General features: G+C 50.0%; 1 protein-coding gene across 1 annotated transcript; it reads right to left on the reverse strand.

Annotated features, from left to right (window-relative positions):
* Positions 1-471: 471 nt before the first annotated feature.
* On the reverse strand, positions 472-17954 carry LOC131570669 (microfibril-associated glycoprotein 4-like). The gene is given in 10 exon segments (XM_058823041.1): positions 472-820; positions 3124-3150; positions 3153-3305; positions 6241-6337; positions 7531-7632; positions 7634-7689; positions 8758-8824; positions 10695-10754; positions 12250-12558; positions 17922-17954. Coding segments are annotated over 10 exon segments (1152 nt in total). The 3' UTR covers positions 472-572.
* Between the last annotated feature and the right edge of the window lie 3505 nt (positions 17955-21459).

Genomic DNA, 21459 nt, shown 5'->3' on the forward strand with positions numbered 1-21459 from the left:
AGATGTTTCCAGCACCCCAACTCGCTCTGACCCACCGAGCCCTCCATGAATCAATGGTGGGAGGAGCCAAGTGACCTCGCAGACCCCAACACACCTCAAACCCACCCAAAATTCCCCCTCCTAAACCCCCCTGAGATGTTTCCACCACCCCAAACCCCACTGACCAACCGAGATCTTCCTTAATTAGAGGTGGGAGGAGCCAAGTGACCTCGCAGACCCCAACACACCTCAAACTGCCCCCAAAAAATCCCACCCCAGAACCCCCCGAGATGTTTCCACCACCCCAAACCTTACTGACCAACCGAAATCTTCCTTAATTAGAGGTGGGAGGAGCCAAGTGACCTCGCAGACCCCAAAACACCTCAAACCCACCCAAACCCCCACCCCCTGGAGATGCCACCACCACCCCCAGAACCCCCCCGGAGATATTTCCACCACCCCAACCCCGACCAATCAATCAACGCTGGGCCTTTATTGAGGGCGGGGTCAACACAAAGGGGGGGGGGGTGGGGCGCGTCCGGAAGGGGGCGTGGCGCGCGCGCGGGCGTGGCCCGGGGCCGGGCGCGGCCCCCTCAGAGGCGCCGGATCTTCATCTCGCTGCGCTTGAGGGAGTAGTAGAAGCCCTTCCACTGGGCCCAGTTGATGCCGTTGGCGTAGGAGAGGTGGGGCCCGGCCAGGTAGAAGCCGTTGAGGTTGGAGAAGTGGCAGGAGCGGAACCACCAGGCGCCCGAGGAGAGCGCGGCGCAGTTCTGCGCAAACAGGTCCTGGTCGCGGTCGAAGGTGGAGAACTTCTGCCCGTTGTGGTAGCTCAGGGAGTCGCCTGCCAGGGGCACACGGGGGGCGGGCGGTGAGCGGGGAGCGGCGTTGGTGTCCCCGCGGCCGAGCGTGGCTTGGTGGAGCTCCACTGACCACCCGATGGTCAACCTTGAGTCGGCCGACCACCCTGAACTACCACTGACCACCCAATGGTCAACCTTGAGTCGGCCGACCACCAGGAGCTACCATTGACCACGCCAATGGTCAACCTTGACTTGGTCGATAACCAGGAACTATCACTGACCACCCAATGGTCAACCTTGACTCGCCGACCACCAGGAGCTACCATTGACCACCACTGACCACCCAATGGTCAACCTTGACTTGGCTGATAACCAGGAGCTACCATTGACCACCACTGACCTCCCGATGGTCAACCTTGACTCGGCTGCCCACCATTGATCACCGTTGACCACCATTGACCACCCGATGGTCAACCTTGACTCGGCTGCCCACCAGGAACTACCATTGACCACCATTGACCACCTGATGGTCAACCTTGACTCGGCCGACCACCGTGAACTTCCATTGACCACCACTGACCACCCAATGGTCAACCTTGACTCACTTCACCATCGTTGACCACCATTGACCACCCAATGGTCAACCTTGACTCGGCCGACCACCAGGAGCTACCATTGACCACCACTGACCACCCGATGGTCAACCTTGACTCGGCTGCCCACCAGGAACTACCATTGACCACCCAATGGTCAACCTTGACTCGGTTGTCCACCATTGACCACCATTGACCACCCAATGGTCAGCCTTGGTTTGCTTGACCACCATTGACTCCCATTGACCACCCAATGGATCAACCTTGACTTGCTTGACCACCATGGACCACCATTGACTCCTATTGACCACCATTGACCACCCAATGGTCAACCTTGACTCGGTTGTCCACCATTGACCACCGTTGACCACCCAATGGTCAACCTTGGTTTGCTTGACCACCACTGACCCCCATTGACCACCCAATGGTCAACCTTGATTTCGTTGACCATTGTTGACCACCATTGATCACCCAATGGTCAGCCTTGGTTTGCTTGACCTCCATTGACCACCGTTGACCTCCCAATGGTGAACCTTGACTCAGTTGACCACCATTGACAACCCAATGGTCGGCCTCAATTTCCTTGACCATCATTGGCCTCGCAATGGCCAACCTCGACTCGGTTGACCACCGTTGACCACCCAATGGTCAACCTTGACTCAGCTGACCCCCATTGACCACCATTGACTCCCACTGACCACCGTTGACCTCCCAATGGTCAACCTTGACTCAGTTGACCGTCATTGACCCCCATTGATCACCATTGACCCCCACTGACCTCCATTGACCACCGTTGACTCCCATTGACCCCCATTGACCATTGTTGACCTCCCAATGGTGAACCTTGACTCAGTTGACCACCATTGACAACCCAATGGTCAACCTTGATTTGCTTGACCTCAATTGACCGCCATTGACCTCCATTGACCACCATTGACCCCCATTGACCACCATTGACCCCCATTGACCTCCCAATAGTCAACCTTGACCCCCATTGACCACCATGGACCTCCATTGACCACCATTGACCCCCATTGACCACCATTGACCCCCATTGATCACCCAATGGTCAACCTTGGTTTGCTTGACCACCATTGACCTCCTTTGACCCCCATTGCCCCCCATTGACTCCCGTTGACCACCGTTGACCACCATTGACCCCCCATTGACCACCATTGACCCCCATTGACCACCCAATGGTCAACCTTGACCCCCATTGACCACCATGGACCACCATTGACTCCTATTGACCCCCATTGACCACCCAATGGTCAACCTTGACCCCCATTGCCCCCCATTGACTCCCGTTGACCACCGTTGACCACCATTGACCCCCATTGACCACCCAATGGTCAACCTTGACCCCCATTGACCACCATGGACCGCCATGGACCACCATTGACTCCTATTGACCCCCATTGACCACCATTGACCACCCAACGGTCAACCATGATTTGCTTGACCTCCATTGACTCCTCAATGGATCAACCTTGGTTTGCTTGACCACCGTTGACCACCGTTGATCCCCGTTGACCACCGTTGACCACCGTTGACCACCCTTGACCACCCTTGACCACCGTTGACCACCGTTGACCACCATTGACCACCCTTGACCACCCTTGACCACCGTTGACCCCCGTTGACCACCGTTGACCCCCGTTGACCCCCGTTGACCACAGTTGACTCCCGTTGACCGCCCAACGGCCATCCCCGCCTCAGTTTTCCCCCCCGCGCCCGCGCGCCGCGCTCACCGGCGCCGCCGTCGACGAAGCGGCCACGTGCAGGGTGTAGCCGTCCTCGTCGGCGCTCACGGCCGTGGGCGACAGCGCGAAGGAGCCGTAGGTGGCCGAGGCCGAGTTGTTCTCGAAGTCCTCGAGCTCCACGCGCAGCTCGTAGCGGCCCTGCAGCGTCAGCAGCGCCAGGCTCTGCAGGCCTGCGGGGGGGCACCAATCGTCCATACTGGTCCATACTGGTTTATACTGGTCCACACTGGTTTATAGTGGTGCATACTGGTCCATACTGGTCCATACTGGTCCATACTGGTTTATACTGATTTCTATGGATTTCTATGGGGGTTTTTGGGTCCATACTGTTCCATACTGGTCTATACTGGTCCATACTGGTTTGTACTGGTTTCTATGGATTTCTATGGGGATTTTTGGATCCATACTGGTCCATAATGGTCCATACTGGTTTGTACTGGTCTGTACTGGCCTGTACTGGTTTCTACTGGTCCATACTGGTTTGTACTGGTTTATGCTGGTTGGTACTGGTTTCTATGGATTTCTATGGGGATTTTTGGATCCATACTGGTTTATACTGGTTTATACTGGTCCGTACTGGTTTGTACTGGTCTGTACTGGTCCATACTGGTCTATACTGGTCCATACTAGTTTATACTGGTTTGTACTGGTCCGTACTGGTCTATACTGGTTTATACTGGTCTATACTGGTCCATACTAGTTTATACTGGTTTGTATTGGTCCGTACTGGTCTATACTGGTCCATACTGGTTTATGCTGGTCCGTACTGGTTTGTACTGGTTTCTATGGATTTCTATGGGGATTTTTGGGTCCATACTGGTTTCTATTGGTCCCATACTGGTTTATACTGGTTTCTACTGGTCCCTACTGGTCCATACAGGTCCATACTGGGTCCATACTGGTCCATACTGGTCCATACTGGTCTATACTGGTCCATACTGGTCTATACTGGTCTATACTGGTCCATACTGGTCCATACTGGTCTATACTGGTCCATACTGGTCCGTGATGGTTTATACTGGTCCATACTGGTCCATACTGGTCCATACTGGTTTGTACTGGTCCCTACTGGTCCATACTGGTTTATACTGGTTTCTATGAATTTTTATGGATTTTTATGAGGATTTTTGGGTCCATACTGGTCCATACTGGTTTTATACTGGTTTATACTGGTTTCTATGGATTTCTATGGGGATTTTTGAGTCCATACTGGTCCATACTGGTCCCTACTGGTCCCTACTGGTCCATACTGGTCCATACTGGTCCATACTGGTTTCTATGAATTTTTATGGATTTCTATGGGGATTTTTGGGTCCATACTGGTTTATACTGGTCCATACTGGTTTATACTGGTTTATACTGATTTCTATGGATTTCTATGGGGATTTTTGTGTCCATACTGGTCCATACTGGTCTATACTGGTTTCTATGAATTTTTACGGGGATTTTTGGATCCATACTGGTCCATACTGATTTATACTGGTTTATACTGGTCCATACAGGTCCATACTGGTCCATACTGGTTTATACTGGTCCGTACTGGTCCCTACTGGTTTTTACTGGTTTCTATGAATTTTTATGGATTTTTACGGGGATTTTTGGGTCCCTACTGGTTTCTACTGGTCCGTACTGGTCCATACTGGTTTCTGTGGATTTTTATGGATTTCTATGGGGATTTTTGGGTCCATACTGGTCTCTACTGGTCCATACTGGTTTATACTGGTCCATACTGGTCTATACTGGTTTCTATGGATTTCTATGGGTTTTTTTTGGTCCATACTGGTTTATAGTGGTCCATACTGGTTTATACTGGTTTCTATGAATTTTTATGGATTTTTATGGGGATTTTTGGGTCCCTACCGGTCCCTACTGGTCCATACTGGTTTCTACTGGTTTCTATGGATTTCTATGGATTTCTATGGGGATTTTTGGGTCCATACTGGTCCATACTGGTCCATACTGGTTTCTACTGGTCTGTACTGGTCCATACTGGTTTCTGTGGATTTTTATGGATTTCTATGGGGATTTTTGGATCCATACTGGTCCATACTGGTCTATACTGGTTTCTATGAATTTTTACGGGGATTTTTGGATCCATACTGGTCCATACTGATTTATACTGGTTTATACTGGTCCGTACTGGTCCTGGTTTTTACTGGTTTCTATGAATTTTTATGGATTTTTACGGGGATTTTTGGGTCCCTACTGGTTTATACTGGTTTATACTGGTCCATACTGGTTTATACTGATTTCTATGGATTTCTATGGGGATTTTTGTGTCCATACTGGTCCATACTGGTCCATACTGGTTTCTACTGGTCCGTACTGGTCCATGCTGGTTTCTGTGGATTTTTATGGATTTCTATGGGGATTTTTGGGTCCATACTGGTCTCTACTGGTCCATACTGGTTTATACTGGTCCATACTGGTCTATACTGGTTTCTATGGATTTCTATGGGGATTTTTGAGTCCATACTGGTTTATACTGGTCCGTACTGGTCCATACTGGTTTATACTGGTTTCTATGGATTTTTATGGATTTTTACAGGGATTTTTGGATCCATACTGGTCCATACTGGTCCATACTGGTCCGTACTGGTCCATACTGGTCCATACTGGTTTCTATGAATTTTTATGGATTTTTACAGGGGTTTTTGAGTCCCTACTGGTTTATACTGGTCCGTACTGGTCCCTACTGGTTTATACTGGTTTCTATGGATTTTTATGGATTTTTACAGGGATTTTTGGATCCATACTGGTCCATACTGGTCCATACTGGTCCATACTGGTCCCTACTGGTCCGTACTGGTCCATACTGGTTTCTATGAATTTTTATGGATTTTTACAGGGATTTTTGGGTCCATACTGGTTTATACTGGTCCCTACTGGTCCATACTGGTTTATACTGGTTTCTATGGATTTTTATGGATTTTTACGGGGATTTTTGTGTCCCTACTGGTTTCTACTGGTCCGTACTGGTCCATACTGGTTTATACTGGTCCGTACTGGTCCCTACTGGTTTATACTGGTTTCTATGGATTTTTATGGATTTTTACGGGGATTTTTGTGTCCCTACTGGTTTCTACTGGTCCCTCCTGGTCGTACCCAGCCAGTACTCGCCGTCGGCGCGCCCGAAGCCGGCCCTGTAGTCGTTCCAGCCGCGGAAGAAGCTGACGGAGCCGTTGAAGCGGCGCTGGAACACCTGGGGGGAGGGGCGGGAAAAAAAGGGGGGGAGGGGCAAAAAAATGGGGGAGGGGCGGGAAAAAAAGGGGGGGAGGGGCAAAAAAATGGGGGAGGGGCGGGAAAAAAAGGGGGGGGAGGGGCAAAAAAATGGGGGAGGGGTAAAAGAGGTGGGGGAGGGAAAAAAATGGGGGAGGGGTGAGGAACGGGGGGGAGGGGCAAAAAAAAGGGGAATGGGGGAGGGGTAAAAGAGGTGGGGGAGGGGCAGGGAAAGAGGAGGGAGGGGCAAAAAATGGGGGAGGGGCAAAAGGGAAAGGGGGAGGAGCAGAAGAGGGGAATGGGGGAGGGGCGATTTAGGGGGGGGGTCAAAATGGGATTTTGGGGGTGGGGGAGGGGCGATTCAGGGGTGGGGGAGGGGCAATCGGGGGGGTCGTTTTGAGGGTGGGGGAGGGGCAATCCTGGGGTCATTTTGAAGGTGGGGGAGGGGCAATCCTGGGGTCGTTTTGAGGGTGGGGGAGGGGCAATCAGGGGGTCATTTTGAAGGTGGGGGAGGGGCAATCCTGGGGCCATTTTGAAGGTGGGGGAGGGGCAATCCTGGGGTCATTTTGAAGGTGGGGGAGGGGCAATTCTGGGGTCATTTTGAAGGTGGGGGAGGGGCAATTCAAGGGGTCATTTTGAAGGTGGGGGAGGGGCAATCAGGGGGTCATTTTGAAGGTGGGGGAGGGGCAATCCTGGGGTCATTTTGAGGGTGGGGGAGGGGCAATCGGGGGGGTCGTTTTGAAGGTGGGGGAGGGGCAATCGGGGGGGTCATTTTGAAGGTGGGGGAGGGGCAATCAGGGGGTCATTTTGAGGGTGGGGGAGGGGCAATTCTGGGGTCATTTTGAAGGTGGGGGAGGGGCAATTCAAGGGGTCGTTTTGAAGGTGGGGGAGGGGCAATCAGGGGGTCATTTTGAAGGTGGGGGAGGGGCAATTCAAGGGGTCGTTTTGAAGGTGGGGGAGGGGCAATCAGGGGGTCATTTTGAGGGTGGGGGAGGGGCAATCGGGGGGGTCGTTTTGAGGGTGGGGGAGGGGGCAATCAGGGGGTCATTTTGAGGATGGGGGAGGGGCAATCAGGGGGTCATTTTGAAGGTGGGGGAGGGGCAATCGGGGGGTCATTTTGAACGTGGGGGAGGGGCAATCGGGGGGGTCGTTTTGAAGGTGGGGGAGGGGCGGTACCGTCCACACGTGTCCCTCGGTGCTCATGTCGCAGTAGACGGGCACGGGCGCCCCTCCCCCCCCGGGGGACACCAGGTACACGCCGTCCTCGCGCGCCCCCCCCCGCGTGCACGTCCTGGCAGTCGCGGGGGGGGAGGGGCGGGCACAGCGAGGGGAACGCTGGGGGGGGGGGAGGGGAGGGGAGAGGGGGGAGGGGGGAAATGTTAATGCGGGGGGGGGCGGGGGAGGGGGGGTGAAATGGGGCCGGGTGTGTGAGCCCCTCCCCCCCCAGCGCAGGCCCCTCCCAGTGTGGGGAATCCCCTCCCAGTTCATCCCAGTTCATCCCAGTTCAGCCCAATCCCCTCCCAGTTCATCCCAGTTCATCCCAGTTCATCCCAGTTCATCCCAATCCCCTCCCAGTTCATCCCAGTTCATCCCAGTTCATCCCAATCCCCTCCCAGTCCATCCCAGTTCATCCCAGTCGCTCCCAGTATAAACCGATCCCCTCCCGCTTCATCCCAGTCCCTCCCAGTTCAGCCCAGTATCACCAGTGCCACACCCAGTCCGATCCCAGTGTCCTGAATCCCCCCCCCAGTTCCCTCCCAGTTTGTCCCAGTCCATCCCAGTTCCCTCCCAGTATCCTGAATCCCCTCCCAGTTCATCCCAGTTCATCCCAGTCCCATCCCAGTCTCTCCCAGTCCCTCCCAGTTCATCCCAGTTTGTCTCAATCCCCTCCCAGTCTGTCCCAGACCATCCCAGTCCCTCTCAATCCCCTCCCAGTCCATCCCAGTTTGTTCCAGTCCCTCCCAGTATAAACAAATCCCCTCCCAGTTCATCCCAGTATCCCCAGTTCCCTCCCGGTTTGTCCCAGTTCCCTCCCACTGTCCTGAATCCCCTCCCAGTCCATCCCAGTCCCTCCCAGTTTCTCCCAGTTCATCCCAGTTTGTCCCAGTCCGTCCCAGTCTGTCCCTGTTTGTCCCAGTTCATCCCAGTTTGTCCCAGTCCGTCCCAGTCTGTCCCAGTTCATCCCAGTTCATCCCAGTCTGTCCCAGTCTGTCCCAGTTCATCCCAGTTCATCCCAGTTTGTCCCAGTTCATCCCAGTCCGTCCCAGTTCATCCCAGTTCATCCCATTCTGTCCCAGTCTGTCCCAGTCCATCCCAGTCCATCCCAGTCCATCCCAGTCCCTCCCAGTCCATCCCAGTCCATCCCAGTCCATCCCAGTCCATCCCAGTCCGTCCCAGTCTCACCCTGGGGCCGGATCGGCTGCCCCTGGCTCAGCGTCCCCAGCGCCACCAGCAGCGCCACGGCCACGAACTGGGGGGGAAATTGGGGCAAATTTGGGGGATTTTGGGTCCGTTTGGGGGAATTCGGGGGATTTGGGGTCTCTGAGGGGAATTTTGGGGTCTCTGAGGGGGATTTTGGGGGGATTTGGGGAAAATTTTGGGAAATTTTGGGGGAAATTTTGAGGGATTTTGAGGGGAATTTGGAGGAAATTTGGGGGGAATCTTGGGGGGTTCCTGAAGGGAATTTGGGGAGAATTCTGGAGGATTTGGGGGTTCCTGAAGGGAATTTGGGGAATTTTGGGTTAATTTGCGTCAATTTAGGGGAAATTTGAGGTTTCCTAAGGGAATTTTGGGGGGATTTGGGGGGAATTTTGGAGTTCCTGGGTGGAATTTGGGCAGATTTGGGGGATTTGAGGCGATTTTGGAGTAAAATTGGGGAATTTTGGGGCTTTTTTTTTTGGGGGGGGGGAGATTTGAGGGAATTTTGGAGCTTTTTGGGGTGGATTTGGGGCATTTTGGGGTGAATTCAGGGGATTTTGGGGCTTTTTTGGGGTCGATTTGGGGGGATTTGAGGCGATTTTGGGGTGAATTTGGGGCAGTTTTGGGGGTGAATTCAGGGGATTTGAGGCAATTTTAGGAGGTTTTGGAGTGAAATTGGGGAATTTTGGGGCTTTTTGGGGTGGATTTGGGGCATTTTGGGGTGAATTCAGGGAGTTTGAGGGAATTTTGGGAGTTTTATGGGGTGAATTCCGGGGATTTTGGGGCTTTTTTGGGGTCGATTTTGGGGTGGATTTGAGGGATTTTTGGGGTTCTCGAGGCGAATTTGAAAAGGAATTTCAGGGATATTTTTTGGGGTGAATTTGGGGGATTTTGGGGGTGAATTCCGGGGATTTGAGGCAATTTTGGGAGGTTTTGGAGTGAAATTGGGGAATTTTGGGGCTTTTTTGGGTGGATTTGGGGCATTTTGGGGTGAATTCAGGGAGTTTGAGGGAATTTTGAGAGTTTTTGGGGTGAATTCAGGGGATTTTGGGGCTTTTTTGGGGGCGATTTTGGGGTGGATTTGAGGCGATTTTGGGGTGGATTTGAGGGATTTTTGGGGTTCTCGAGTCGAATTCGGGAGGAATTTCAGGGATATTTTTTTTGGGGTGAATTTGGGGCAGTTTTGGGGGTGAATTCAGGGGATTTGAGGCAATTTTAGGAGGTTTTGGAGTGAAATTGGGGAATTTTGGGGCTTTTTGGGGTGGATTCGGGGCATTTTGGGGTGAATTCAGGGAGTTTGAGGGAATTTTGGGAGTTTTATGGGGTGAATTCCGGGGATTTTGGGGCTTTTTTGGGGTCGATTTTGGGGTGGATTTGAGGCGATTTTGGGGTGGATTTGAGGGATTTTTGGGGTTCTCGAGTCGAATTCGGGAGGAATTTCAGGGATATTTTTTGGGGTGAATTTGGGGGATTTTGGGGCAGTTTTGGGGGTGAATTCAGGGGATTTGAGGCAATTTTGGGAGGTTTTGAGGTGACTTTGGGGAATTTTGGGGCTTTTTGGGGTGGATTTGGGGCATTTTGGGGTGAATTCAGGGAGTTCGAGGGAATTTTCGGGAGTTTTTGGGGTGAATTCCGGGGATTTGAGGCAATTTTGGGAGGTTTTGAGGTGACTTTGGGGAATTTTGGGGTTAATCCGGGGGGATTTTGAGGCTTTTTGGGGTGATTTGAGGAGTTTTTGGGGTGGATTCGGGGGATTTTTGAGGCTTTTTTGGGGTGGATTTGGGCGGAATTTGGGGTTCCCAGGGTGGATTTTTCTGATTTTCCCGTTCCCGGGTTGGTTTGGGGTGGGATCTGAAGGGTTCGGGGGCGTTTTTTAGGGGTGAATTCGGGGGATTTTGGGGCAATTTCGGGGGTCCCGTTACCTCCATGGCTCCGGAGCGGCTCCGAATCCGGGCGGGGGTGGGGGAGGGGCTCGGGGGCCCCTTTTGGGGGGGGGGGGAGGGGGAGGGACCCCCCGGCCCTGCCCTTTTTTGGGAGAAAAATCCCAAAATCCGCCCTTTTATCCCTCAGGGAAAAAAAAAAAAAAATACCATTTTTATCATTATTAATTTTTTATTATTTTTTTATCCCTTTTTTTTGGGGGCGTTTTTCACCCAAAGGAAAAAAAAAAAAAAAATCAGATTTTACAGCTGGAGAAGGGGGAAAAAAAACATCCAAACATCCCAGATTTGGGCGTTTTTGTGGCAAAACTTAAATTTTTATTTATTTATTTATTATTTTTGGGGGAAGGAAATGCCACAAATTCGCTCTTTTGGGGGATATTCCCTCACACTTGGCCCCCCCCCCCCCAAAAGACCAAAAATCCAAAATTTTCTTCTAAAAGGAGGGAAAATGCCAAAGTTTTGTTCCTGTCTGGGGGTTCTGCCCCTGATTTTCCCTTTTTTCCTGTTTTTTTCCCTATTTTTCCTCTTTTTCACTCTTTTATATCCCTGGTTTTCCCCTTTTCCTCCCTGATTTTCCCCTTTTTTCCTTATTTTCACTCTTTTTTCTCCCATATTTATCCTCTTTTTCGCAGAATTTCCCTCTTTTTTCCGTGATTTTCCCTCTTTTTTCCCGATTTTCCCCCCTTTTCATCCTCAATTTTTCCTTTTTCCCCCCTCATTTTTCCCCATTTCCCCCCAAATTTTCCCGATTTTTGCCTTTTTCGAAGGAAAAACACCCCCGACCCCGCCCCTCCGAGACACCGCCAGCATTTCTGAGCTTTTTTAAGGGAATAAACCCTAAAATTCCCTTTTTTAAGGGTAAAACTCTCTAAACCCCGGAGAAAAGAGGGAAAATCGAGAATTTAGGGGATTTTTTTGCCTGATTTTGGTTTTTTTATTAAATATTTTATTATCGATCCTTGACTCTGCGTGTTTCATGGAAAAACCCCTGAGTTCTGCAGGTTATAAAGGAAAAAATCCGCGAATTGTGTAATTTTATAATCCTTAATTTTGTTTATTTGTAGGAAAAATTCCTTTTGCCTTCCCTCATCTGTCGGGTAACCCCCCCCAATTTCGCCTCTTTACGAAGAAAACCATCGTAACCCCACCCTCTACAAGGAGCCCACCCAATCCCCGCCCCTTTGTTGGGGAAACGCCCCGAATTCCACGTTTTTATCCGGAAAAAAAAGCCGAAAATCGCATTTTTTTTTATTAAAACCCTCGGGTGTTTCCTTGCGCCCCTTAGCGGCTCGGCTGACCCCGCTGAGGGCGGCGGGTTGTGGTTGTCACAAGATGGCGGCCGCGCGCGGTGCACGCCGGGAGTCGTAGTCCAAGCCTCCTTACTAACCAATGAACGTTGTCGCTAAATGACTACAACTCCCAGCGCGCACCGCGCCGCAGGAGAGGCAGAAGATGGCGGCGCCCCGCGGTGCACGCTGGGAGTTGCAGTCCTCACTCACAGCCGTTGGCGGAACGGGCGGAGCTAACGGACTACCAGCCCCGTCACCGCCCGCGCCCGCGCATGCGCTCCTAGCGGAAGTGGAGGCGGGGGCGCGCGTGGCGTCGCCTTAGCGTCGGCTCCGCTCGGCGGCGAGGCCGCGTAGGGATCGCGAGGGTTCTGTCGCGATAGAGCGGAGCTGTCGGCGATAGAGGAACAGGTGAGGGTCGGGGGGAACTCGGCGGGAGGGTCTGGGGGGTATCGGGGGGCGGTGGAACGGGGGGGGAGGGGCGAGGCCCGCGCGGCCTTGGCGGGATCGTGAGGGGGAAGGGCGGGGTGGCGTGAGGGGGAGGGGGGGGAAACGGACTTGGGGGGGGGGAAAATGGGGAATTTGAGGAAAAATAAAATTAAAAGGGGGAGTTTTGGGGGTGGGTATTGGGGGAAAAATTGGGGTTTGGGGGCAAAATGGGGGTTTGGGTGAAAAACGGAGGCGTGAGGGGACAAAATGGGAGTTGGGGGCGGAAGAGGAAATTTGGGGGGAAAAAAGGAAATGTGAGGTAAAAAGGGGAAATTTCAGGCTAAAAGGGGAAATTTCAGGCTAAAAGGGGAAAGCTGGGGTGTAAAAAAGGAGTTTTGAGGGGGAAAGTGAAAGTTTAGGGGGAGGAAAAGGTGTGAGGGGGGAAAAAAAGGGGTTCGGGTGAAAAAGGGAAGGTTTCGGTTAAAAAGAAGTTTTGGGGGAAATTGGAATTTTTTTAGAGGAGGAATTGGGGGTGAAGAGTTGAGATCGGCGGAGTTGTGAGGGGAAAAATGGGTTTTAAAGAAAAAAAAGGGGATTTTGGGGGAAAATCAGAACATTTCGGGGCACGGGAGGAGAAAATGAAAGTTTGGCGGTGAAAAGAGATTTTTTTTGGGGGAGAAAATGGGATTTGAGGTTAAAAATGGGGGTTTTGGGCTTCGTGAGGGGAAAGTTGGGAGTTCGGGGAGTTTTGAGAGGAAAATGGGAATTTTGGAGGGGGAAAAGGGAATTTCTGAGGGGGAAATGGGAATTTTTGAGGAGAAAAAGGAAATTTTGAGGGGAAAATTGGGGTTGTTAGGGCGTTTGTGAGGGGAAAAGCGGAATTTGGGATAAAATCAGGATTTTGGGGTTCGTGAGGGGAAAGTTGGGAGTTCGGCGAGTTTTGAGGGGAAAAAAAGGAATTTCTGAGGGGAAAATGGGGTTTTTGAGGGAAAAAATGCAATTTTTGAGGGGAAAATGGGGTTTTTTGAGGGAAAAAATGCAATTTCTGAGGGGAAAATGGGGTTTTTTGAGGGAAAAAATGCAATTTTTGAGGGGAAAATTGGGATTTTTGAGGGGAAAGTGGGAATTTTTGGAAGGTTTGTGAGGGGAAAAGCGGAACTTGGGATAAAAATCAGAATTTTTGAGTCGGTTTGAGGGGAAAAATAGAGGATTTGAGGGAAAATGAAGGTTTGAGGAGGGAAAAGCAGATTCGAGTGGAAAAAAGGCGATTTTGGGTGAAAAAAAGGCGTTTTTTGTTAAGCTTTAGGGGAAATTGGGGTAAATCAGGGAAAATTGTGAATTTTGGGGTGGAAAATGCAGGTTTGGAGCGAGTTTTCAGGGGAAAATGGGAATTTTGGGGTATTTCTGCAGGAAATGGGAATATGAGGAAAAAAGTGAATTTTTTTTTGGTGGAAAATTCGTGGTGTGATGTTGTTTGGGAAGTTTTTTGTGGGTAAAGTTGGTTTTTTGAGGGGTTTGTGAGGGAAAAATTGGAGATTTTTGGGGGAAAAAGGGCGTTTAGAGGGGAAAAAATGAATTTTAAAAAGTTTGTGAAGGGGAAAAATAATATTTTAAAAAGTTTTGAAGGAATTGAAGGTTTTTAGGAGAAGTCTGAGGAGTAAAAGTTTAATTTATTTTAGTTTTAAAGTAAAAATTGGAGTTTGGAGGGTTCTGAGGGGAAAAATTGTTTTTGGAGTGGTTTTGGGAGAAAAATCTGGGATTTTTGGGGTGTTTGAAGGCGAAAAATGCAAATTTAGAGTTATGAGGTAAAATTTAAATGAAATTAAGTTTGTGAGGTAAAAATGTCATTTTTTTTTAAGTTCATGAAGTAAAAAAGTGATTTTGAGGGGGAAATTGGGGAATTTTGGGGAGATTTGAGGAGAAAAATGACAAATTTGGAGTTGTGAGGGGGGAGAGGGATTTTATGTGAATTCTGAGGTAAAAAATGGGAATTTTTTTGGAGATTTGAGGGAAAAATTGGCGGTTTTGGGAATTTTGAGGGGAAAAGTGAATTTGGGGGAAAGTTCTGAGGGGAAAATTTGATTTTTTGGGGGGAGTTTTGTATTAAAAAAGTAATTTTCATTTCCACTCCCTAAACTTCATAAAATTTCTGGTTGTGAGTAGGAAAAAAGTGATTTTAGTGTGGAAAAAAGAGATTTTTGTGGGAATTGTGAGGGGAAATTTGGTTTTTAGGACAGTTCTGAGGGGAACATGAGGGATTTTGGGGAGAAAAAAAGCATTTTTTGGGAAGTTATGGGGGAGAAAAGTGAAATTTTGAGAGAAAAGTGAATTTTTTGGGGGAAATGTGAGGAGAAAAAAGAGGATTTGAGGGGAGTCTTGAGAGGAAAAAGGGGAAAAATTTGAATTTTAGGGGTGTTTTGAGTGAAAAAAAAGTGATTTTGGGAGGGAAAAGGGGATTTTTTTGGGGTGATTTGAGTGGAATATGGAATTTCTGAGGGAAAAAAGGGAATTAATGAGTTTTGTGAGAGAAAAATGAGCTTTTTTTTGAGAGGATTAATGAGTTTTGAGGTAAAAAATAATATTTGAGAAAGTTTTTATGGGAAAAGGGGAATTTTAAAGGTATTTCAAGAGTTTTGGGGAGTTAGTGAAGGGAAATGGGCATTTTGAGGAGAAAAATGAGGATTTTGGGTAAAAAAATGAGAATTTTTGTAGGAAAATGGGATTTTGGGTTAAAAAATGAGAATTTTTATAGGAAAATGGGAATTTTGAGGAGAAAAGTGGGAATTTGGGGTATAAAATGGGAATTCATGGAGAAAAAAAATGGGATTTTGGGTTAAAAAATGAGAATTTTTTAGGAAAATGGGAATTTTGAGGAGAAAAGTGGGAATTTGGGGTATGAAGTGGGAATTCATGGAGAAGAAAATGGGCTTTTGGGTTAAAAAATGAGAATTTTTTAGGAAAATGGGAATTTTGAGGAGAAAAATGGGAATTTGGGGTATAAAGTGGGAATTCATGGAGAAGAAAAAATGGGATTTTGGGTTAAAAATGAGAATTTTTTAGGAAAATGGGAATTTTGAGGAGAAAAGTGGGAATTTGGGGTTAGAAAAGTTGAGGTTTTTTAAGGTGTATGGGGGGAAGGGGGTGGGAGGATTTGGGGATTTTGGGGCTTGAAAAATGGGGGGATTTGGTGAATTTTGGGGCTGTAGGAATGGGTGGATTTGGGGTTTAGGAATGGGGGGATTTGGGGAATTTTGGGGCTTGAAAAATGGGATTTTGGGGGATTTGTGGCTGTAGGAATGGGGGATTTTGGGGTTTAGGAATGGGGGATTTGGGGGATTTTGGGCTTTAGGAATGGGGGGATTTGGGGATTTTGGGGCTTGAAAAATGGGGGAATTTGGGGAATTTTGGGGCTTTAGGAATGGGGGATTTGGGGGATTTTGGGGCTGTAGAAATGGGGGATTTTGGGGTTTAGGAATGGGGAATTTAGGGTTGTAGGATTGGGGGAATTTGGGGGATTTGGGGGATTTTGGGGCTTGAAAAATTGGGATTTTGGGGGATTTGGGGCTGTAGGAATGGGGGATTTGGGGATTTAGGAATGGGGGAATTTGGGGAATTTTAGGGCTTGAAAAATTGGATTTTGGGGGATTTGGGGCTGTAGGAATGGGGGAATTTGGGGTTTAGGAACGGGGGATTTAGGGTTGTAGGATTTGGGGGAATTTGGGGGGTTCGGGGGCTTTAAAAATGGGGGGATTTGGGGGATTTTGGGCTTTAGGAATTGGGGGATTTAGGACTTCAGGAATGAGGGGATTTTGGGCTTTAGGAGTGGGGAATTTTGGGGCTTGGAAAATGGGATTTTGGGGATTTTGGGGGTGCAGGAACGGGGGAATTTGAGGGATTTTGGGGTTTAGGAATGGGGGGATTTCGGGTTTTAGGAATGGCACATTTGGGGCTGCAGGAATGGGGGGATTTGGGAAATTTTGGGGCTGTAGGAATGGGGGATTTTGGGGATTTTGGGGCTTTAGGAATGGGGGAATTTTGGGGCTTGAAAAATGGGATTTTGGGGGATTTGGGGATTTAGGAATGGGGGATTTGGGGCTGTAGGAATTGGGGGATTTAGGACTTCAGGAATGGGGGCAATTTGGGGGATTTTGGGCTTTAGGAATGGGGGAATTTGGGGCTTGAAAAATGGGGTTTTGGGGGATTTGGGGCTGTAGGAATGGGGATTTGGGGATTTAGGAATGGGGGAATTTGGGAAATTTTGGGGCTGTAGGAATGGGGGGATTTGGGGAATTTTGGGGCTTGAAAAATGGGATTTTGGGGGATTTGGGGCTGCAGGAATGGGGGATTTGGGGGATTTAGGACTTCAGGAATGAGGGGATTTTGGGGCTGTAGGAATTGGGGGATTTGGGAAATTTTGGGGCTTTAGGAATGGGGAAATTTGGGGCTTGAAAAATGGGATTTTGGGGGGTTTGGGGCTTTAGGAATAGGGGAATTTGGGGGATTTTGGGGCTTTAGGAATTGGGGGATTTGGGGTTTAGGAATGGGGGATTTGGGGGATTTGGGATTTCAGGAATGAGGGGATTTTGGGCTTTAGGAATGGGGGGTTTGGGGGATTTTGGGGCTGATTTGGGGGATTTGGGGCTATAGGATCAGGGGGATTTGGGGCTGCAGGAACGAGGGGATTTGGGGCTGTAGGAATGGGGGAATTTGGAGTTATAGGAATAAGGGGATTTCAGGGATTTGGGGTTATAGGAATGGGGGAATTTGGAGTTACAGGAATAAGGGGATTTCAGGGATTTGGGGTTATAGGAATAAGGGGATTTCGGGGATTTGGGGTTATAGGAATGGGGGAATTTGGAGCTGTAGGAATGGGGGAATTTGGGGTTATAGGAATAAGGGGATTTCAGGGATTTGGGGTTATAGGAGTGGGGGAATTTGGGGCTGTAGGAATGGGGGATTTGGGGCTGTAGGAATGAGAGGATTTGGGGTTATAGGAATAAGGGGATTTCAGGGATTTGGGGCTGTAGGAATGGGGGAATTTGGGGCTCTAGGAATAAGGGGATTTCAGGGATTTGGGGTTATAGGAATGGGGGATCAGGGGCTGTAGGAATGAGGGGATTTGGGGCTGTAGGAATGGGGGATTTGGGGTTATAGGAACAAGGGGATTTCAGGGATTTGGGGCTATAGGAACGCGGGGGTTTCAGGGATTTGGGGCTATAGGATCAGAGGGATTTGGGGCTATAGGAACGAGGGGATTTCAGGGATTTGGGGCTGTAGGAACGAGGGGATCTCAGGGATTTTTAGCACAGGGATCTCAGGGATTTGGGGCTGTAGGATCAGGGATTTGGGGCTATAGGAACGAGGGGATTTCAGGGATTTTGGGCACAGGGGTTTCAGGGATTTGGGGCCGTAGGATTGGGGGGATTTGGGGCACAGGGATTGCAGGGATTTGGGGTTATAGGAATGAGGGGATTTCAGGGATTTTTGGCACAGGGATCTCAGGGATTTGGGGCCAGAGGAACATGGGGATTTTTGGCCCAGGGGTTTCAGGGATTTGGGGCTGTAGGATCTCAGGGATTTGGGGCCATAGGAACACGGGGGTTTCAGGGATTTGGGGCCAGAGGAACACGGGGATTTTTGGCCCAGGGGTTTCAGGGATTTGGGGCTGTAGGATCACAGGGATTTGGGGCCATAGGAACACGGGGGTTTCAGGGATTTGGGGCTATAGGAACAAGGGGATTTTTGGCACAGGGGTTTCAGGGATTTGGGGCCGTAGGAACGAGGGGATTTCAGGGATTTTGGGCACAGGGTTTTCAGGGATTTGGGGCACAGGGATTTCAGCGATTTGGGGCCGTAGGAACGAGGGGGTTTCAGCGATTTGGGGCTGTGGGCTCAGGGGGTTCTGGGGGATTTGGGGGGCCCTGACTCCCCCGTTCCCAGCGCTGGGATGTACAATGGGATCGGGCTGTAGGAACGGGGGGATCTCAGGGATTTAGGGTTATAGGAACACAGGGATTTGGGGCACAGGGGTTTCAGGGATTTGGGGTTATAGGAACGAGGGGATTTCAGGGATTTTTAGCACAGGGGTCTCAGCGATTTGGGGCTATAGGATCAGAGGGATTTGGGGCCGTAGGAACGAGGGGATTTCAGGGATTTGGGGTTATAGGAATAAGGGGATTTCAGGGATTTTGGGCACAGGGATCCCAGGGATTTGGGGCCAGAGGAACACGGGGATTTGGGGCCATAGGATCAGAGGGATTTGGGGCCATAGGAACAAGGGGATTTCAGGGATTTTGGGCACAGGAGTTTCAGGGATTTGGGGCTATAGGAACACGGGGGTTTGGGGCACAGCGATCTCAGGGATTTGGGGTTATAGGATTGGGGGGAATTGGGGCACAGGGATTGCAGGGATTTGGGGTTATAGGAACAAGGGGGTTTCAGGGATTTTGGGTTATAGAATTGGGATTTTTGGCACAGGGGTTTCAGGGATTTGGGGCCGTAGGAACAAGGGGATTTGGGGCACAGGGATTGCAGGGATTTGGGGTTATAGGAACGAGGGGGTTTCAGGGATTTTTGGCATGGGGGTTTCAGGGATTTGGGGCCATAGGAACGAGGGGATTTCAGGGATTTTGGGCACAGAGGTTTCAGGGATTTGGGGCCATAGGATTGGGGGGATTTGGGGCACAGGGGTTTCAGGGATTTGGGGTTATAGGATTGGGAAGATTTTTGGCACAGGGATTGCAGGGATTTGGGGTTATAGGAATGAGGGGATTTCAGGGATTTTTGGCACAGGGATCTCAGGGATTTGGGGCCAGAGGAACACGGGGATTTTTGGCCCAGGGGTTTCAGGGATTTGGGGCTGTAGGATCACAGGGATTTGGGGCCAGAGGAACACGGGGGTTTCAGGGATTTGGGGCCAGAGGAACACGGGGATTTTGGGCACAGGGGTTTCAGGGATTTGGGGCCGTAGGAACGAGGGGATTTCAGGGATTTTGGGCACAGGGATTTCAGCGATTTGGGGCCGTAGGAACGAGGGGGTTTCAGGGATTTGGGGCCATAGGAACAAGGGGATTTGGGGCTGTAGGATCAGGGATTTGGGGCTGTAGGAACGCGGGGGTTTCAGGGATTTGGGGCTATAGGATCAGAGGGATTTGGGGCTATAGGAACGAGGGGATTTCAGGGATTTGGGGCTGTAGGAACGAGGCGATCTCAGGGATTTTTGGCACAGGGATCTCAGGGATTTGGGGCCGTAGGATTGGGGGGATTTGGGGCACAGGGATCTCAGGGATTTGGGGCTGTAGGAACGAGGGGGTTTCAGGGATTTGGGGCTATAGGATCAGGGATTTGGGGCTATAGGAACGAGGGGATTTCAGGGATTTGGGGCTGTAGGAACGAGGCGATCTCAGGGATTTTTAGCACAGGGATCTCAGGGATTTGGGGCTATAGGAACGAGGGGATTTCAGGGATTTTTGGCACAGGGGTTTCAGGGATTTGGGGCACAGGGATTTCAGGGATTTGGGGCCGTAGGATTGGGGGGATTTGGGGCACAGGGATTGCAGGGATTTGGGGCTGTAGGAACGAGGGGGTTTCAGGGATTTTGGGCACGGGGGTTTCAGGGATTTGGGGCACAGGGGTCTCAGCGATTTGGGGCCGTAGGAACGAGGGGGTTTCAGCGATTTGGGGCTGTGGGCTCAGGGGGTTCTGGGGGATTTGGGGGGCCCTGACTCCCCCGTTCCCAGCGCTGGGATGTACAATGGGATCGGGCTGCCGACGCCGCGGGGCAGCGGCACCAACGGCTACGTCCAGCGCAACCTCTCGGCCCTGCGGCCCAAGAAAGGGGGGGCGGGCGGGGACCCCCCCCCCCGGCGAGGAGGAGCTGAAACGCCTCGAGGCCGCCCTGGCCAAGAAACCCAACGCCGACATCCTCGACCACCAGCGCAAGAGGAGGGTGGAGCTGAAATGCCTGGAGCTGGCCGAGCTCATGGAGGAGCAGGGGTGAGCTTGAAAAATGGGAAAATTGTCACAAAAATTGGGAAAAATCACCCCCAAAATGGGCTGGAAAACAGAGTCCAAAATACCAAAAACAGCCCCAAAATACCCTGGAAAAAGGAGCCCAAAATACCCATAAATAACCCCAAACACCCCAAAAATACCCTGAAAAAAAAAACACCCTGAAATATCCAAAAATATCCTGAAATTCTCAGTGAAATGCTTGGAGCTGGCCGAGCTCATGGAGGAGCAGGGGTGAGTTTGAAACGAGCTGGAAAACATCACAAAAATTGGGAAAAATCACCCCAAAAATGGGTTAAAGCAACCCCAAAATGGGCTGGAAAAAAGAGTCCAAAATACCAAAAATTTGGCCCAAAAATAGCCCCAAACAGCCCCAAAATACCCTGGAAAAAGGAGCCCAAAATACCCAGAATTAGCCCCACAAATAACCCCAAACACCCCAAAAATATCCTGAAATTCTCAGTGAAATGCCTGGAGCTGGCCGAGCTCATGGAGGAGCAGGGGTGAGCTTGAAAAATGGGAAAATTGTCACAAAAATTGGGAAAAATCACCCCCAAAATGGGCTGAAACAACCCCAAAATGGGCTGGAAAAAAGAGTCCAAAATACCAAAAATTTGGCCCCAAAATAGCCCCAAACAGCCCCAAAATACCCTGGAAAAATCAACATAAAATACCTCAAGATGGCCCCAAAATACTCTGGAAAAAGGAGCCCAAAATACCCAGAAATAACCCCAAACACCCCAAAAATACCCTGAAAAAAACCACCCTGAAATATTTAAAAGTATCCTGAAATTCTCAGTGAAATGCCTTGAAAAATGGGAAAATTGTCACAAAAATTGGGAAAAATCACCCCAAAAATGGGTTAAAGCAACCCCAAAATGGGCTGGAAAAAAGAGTCCAAAATACCAAAAATTTGGCCCAAAAAGAGCCCCAAAATCCCCTGGAAAAACCAACATAAAATACTCCAAGATAGCCCCAAATGCCCAAATTTTTCCATTTCCCCCCATTTTTTCCCCAAA

The sequence above is a fragment of the Ammospiza caudacuta genome, chromosome 37, assembly GCF_027887145.1.
Source record: "Ammospiza caudacuta isolate bAmmCau1 chromosome 37, bAmmCau1.pri, whole genome shotgun sequence".
NCBI lineage: Eukaryota > Metazoa > Chordata > Aves > Passeriformes > Passerellidae > Ammospiza > Ammospiza caudacuta.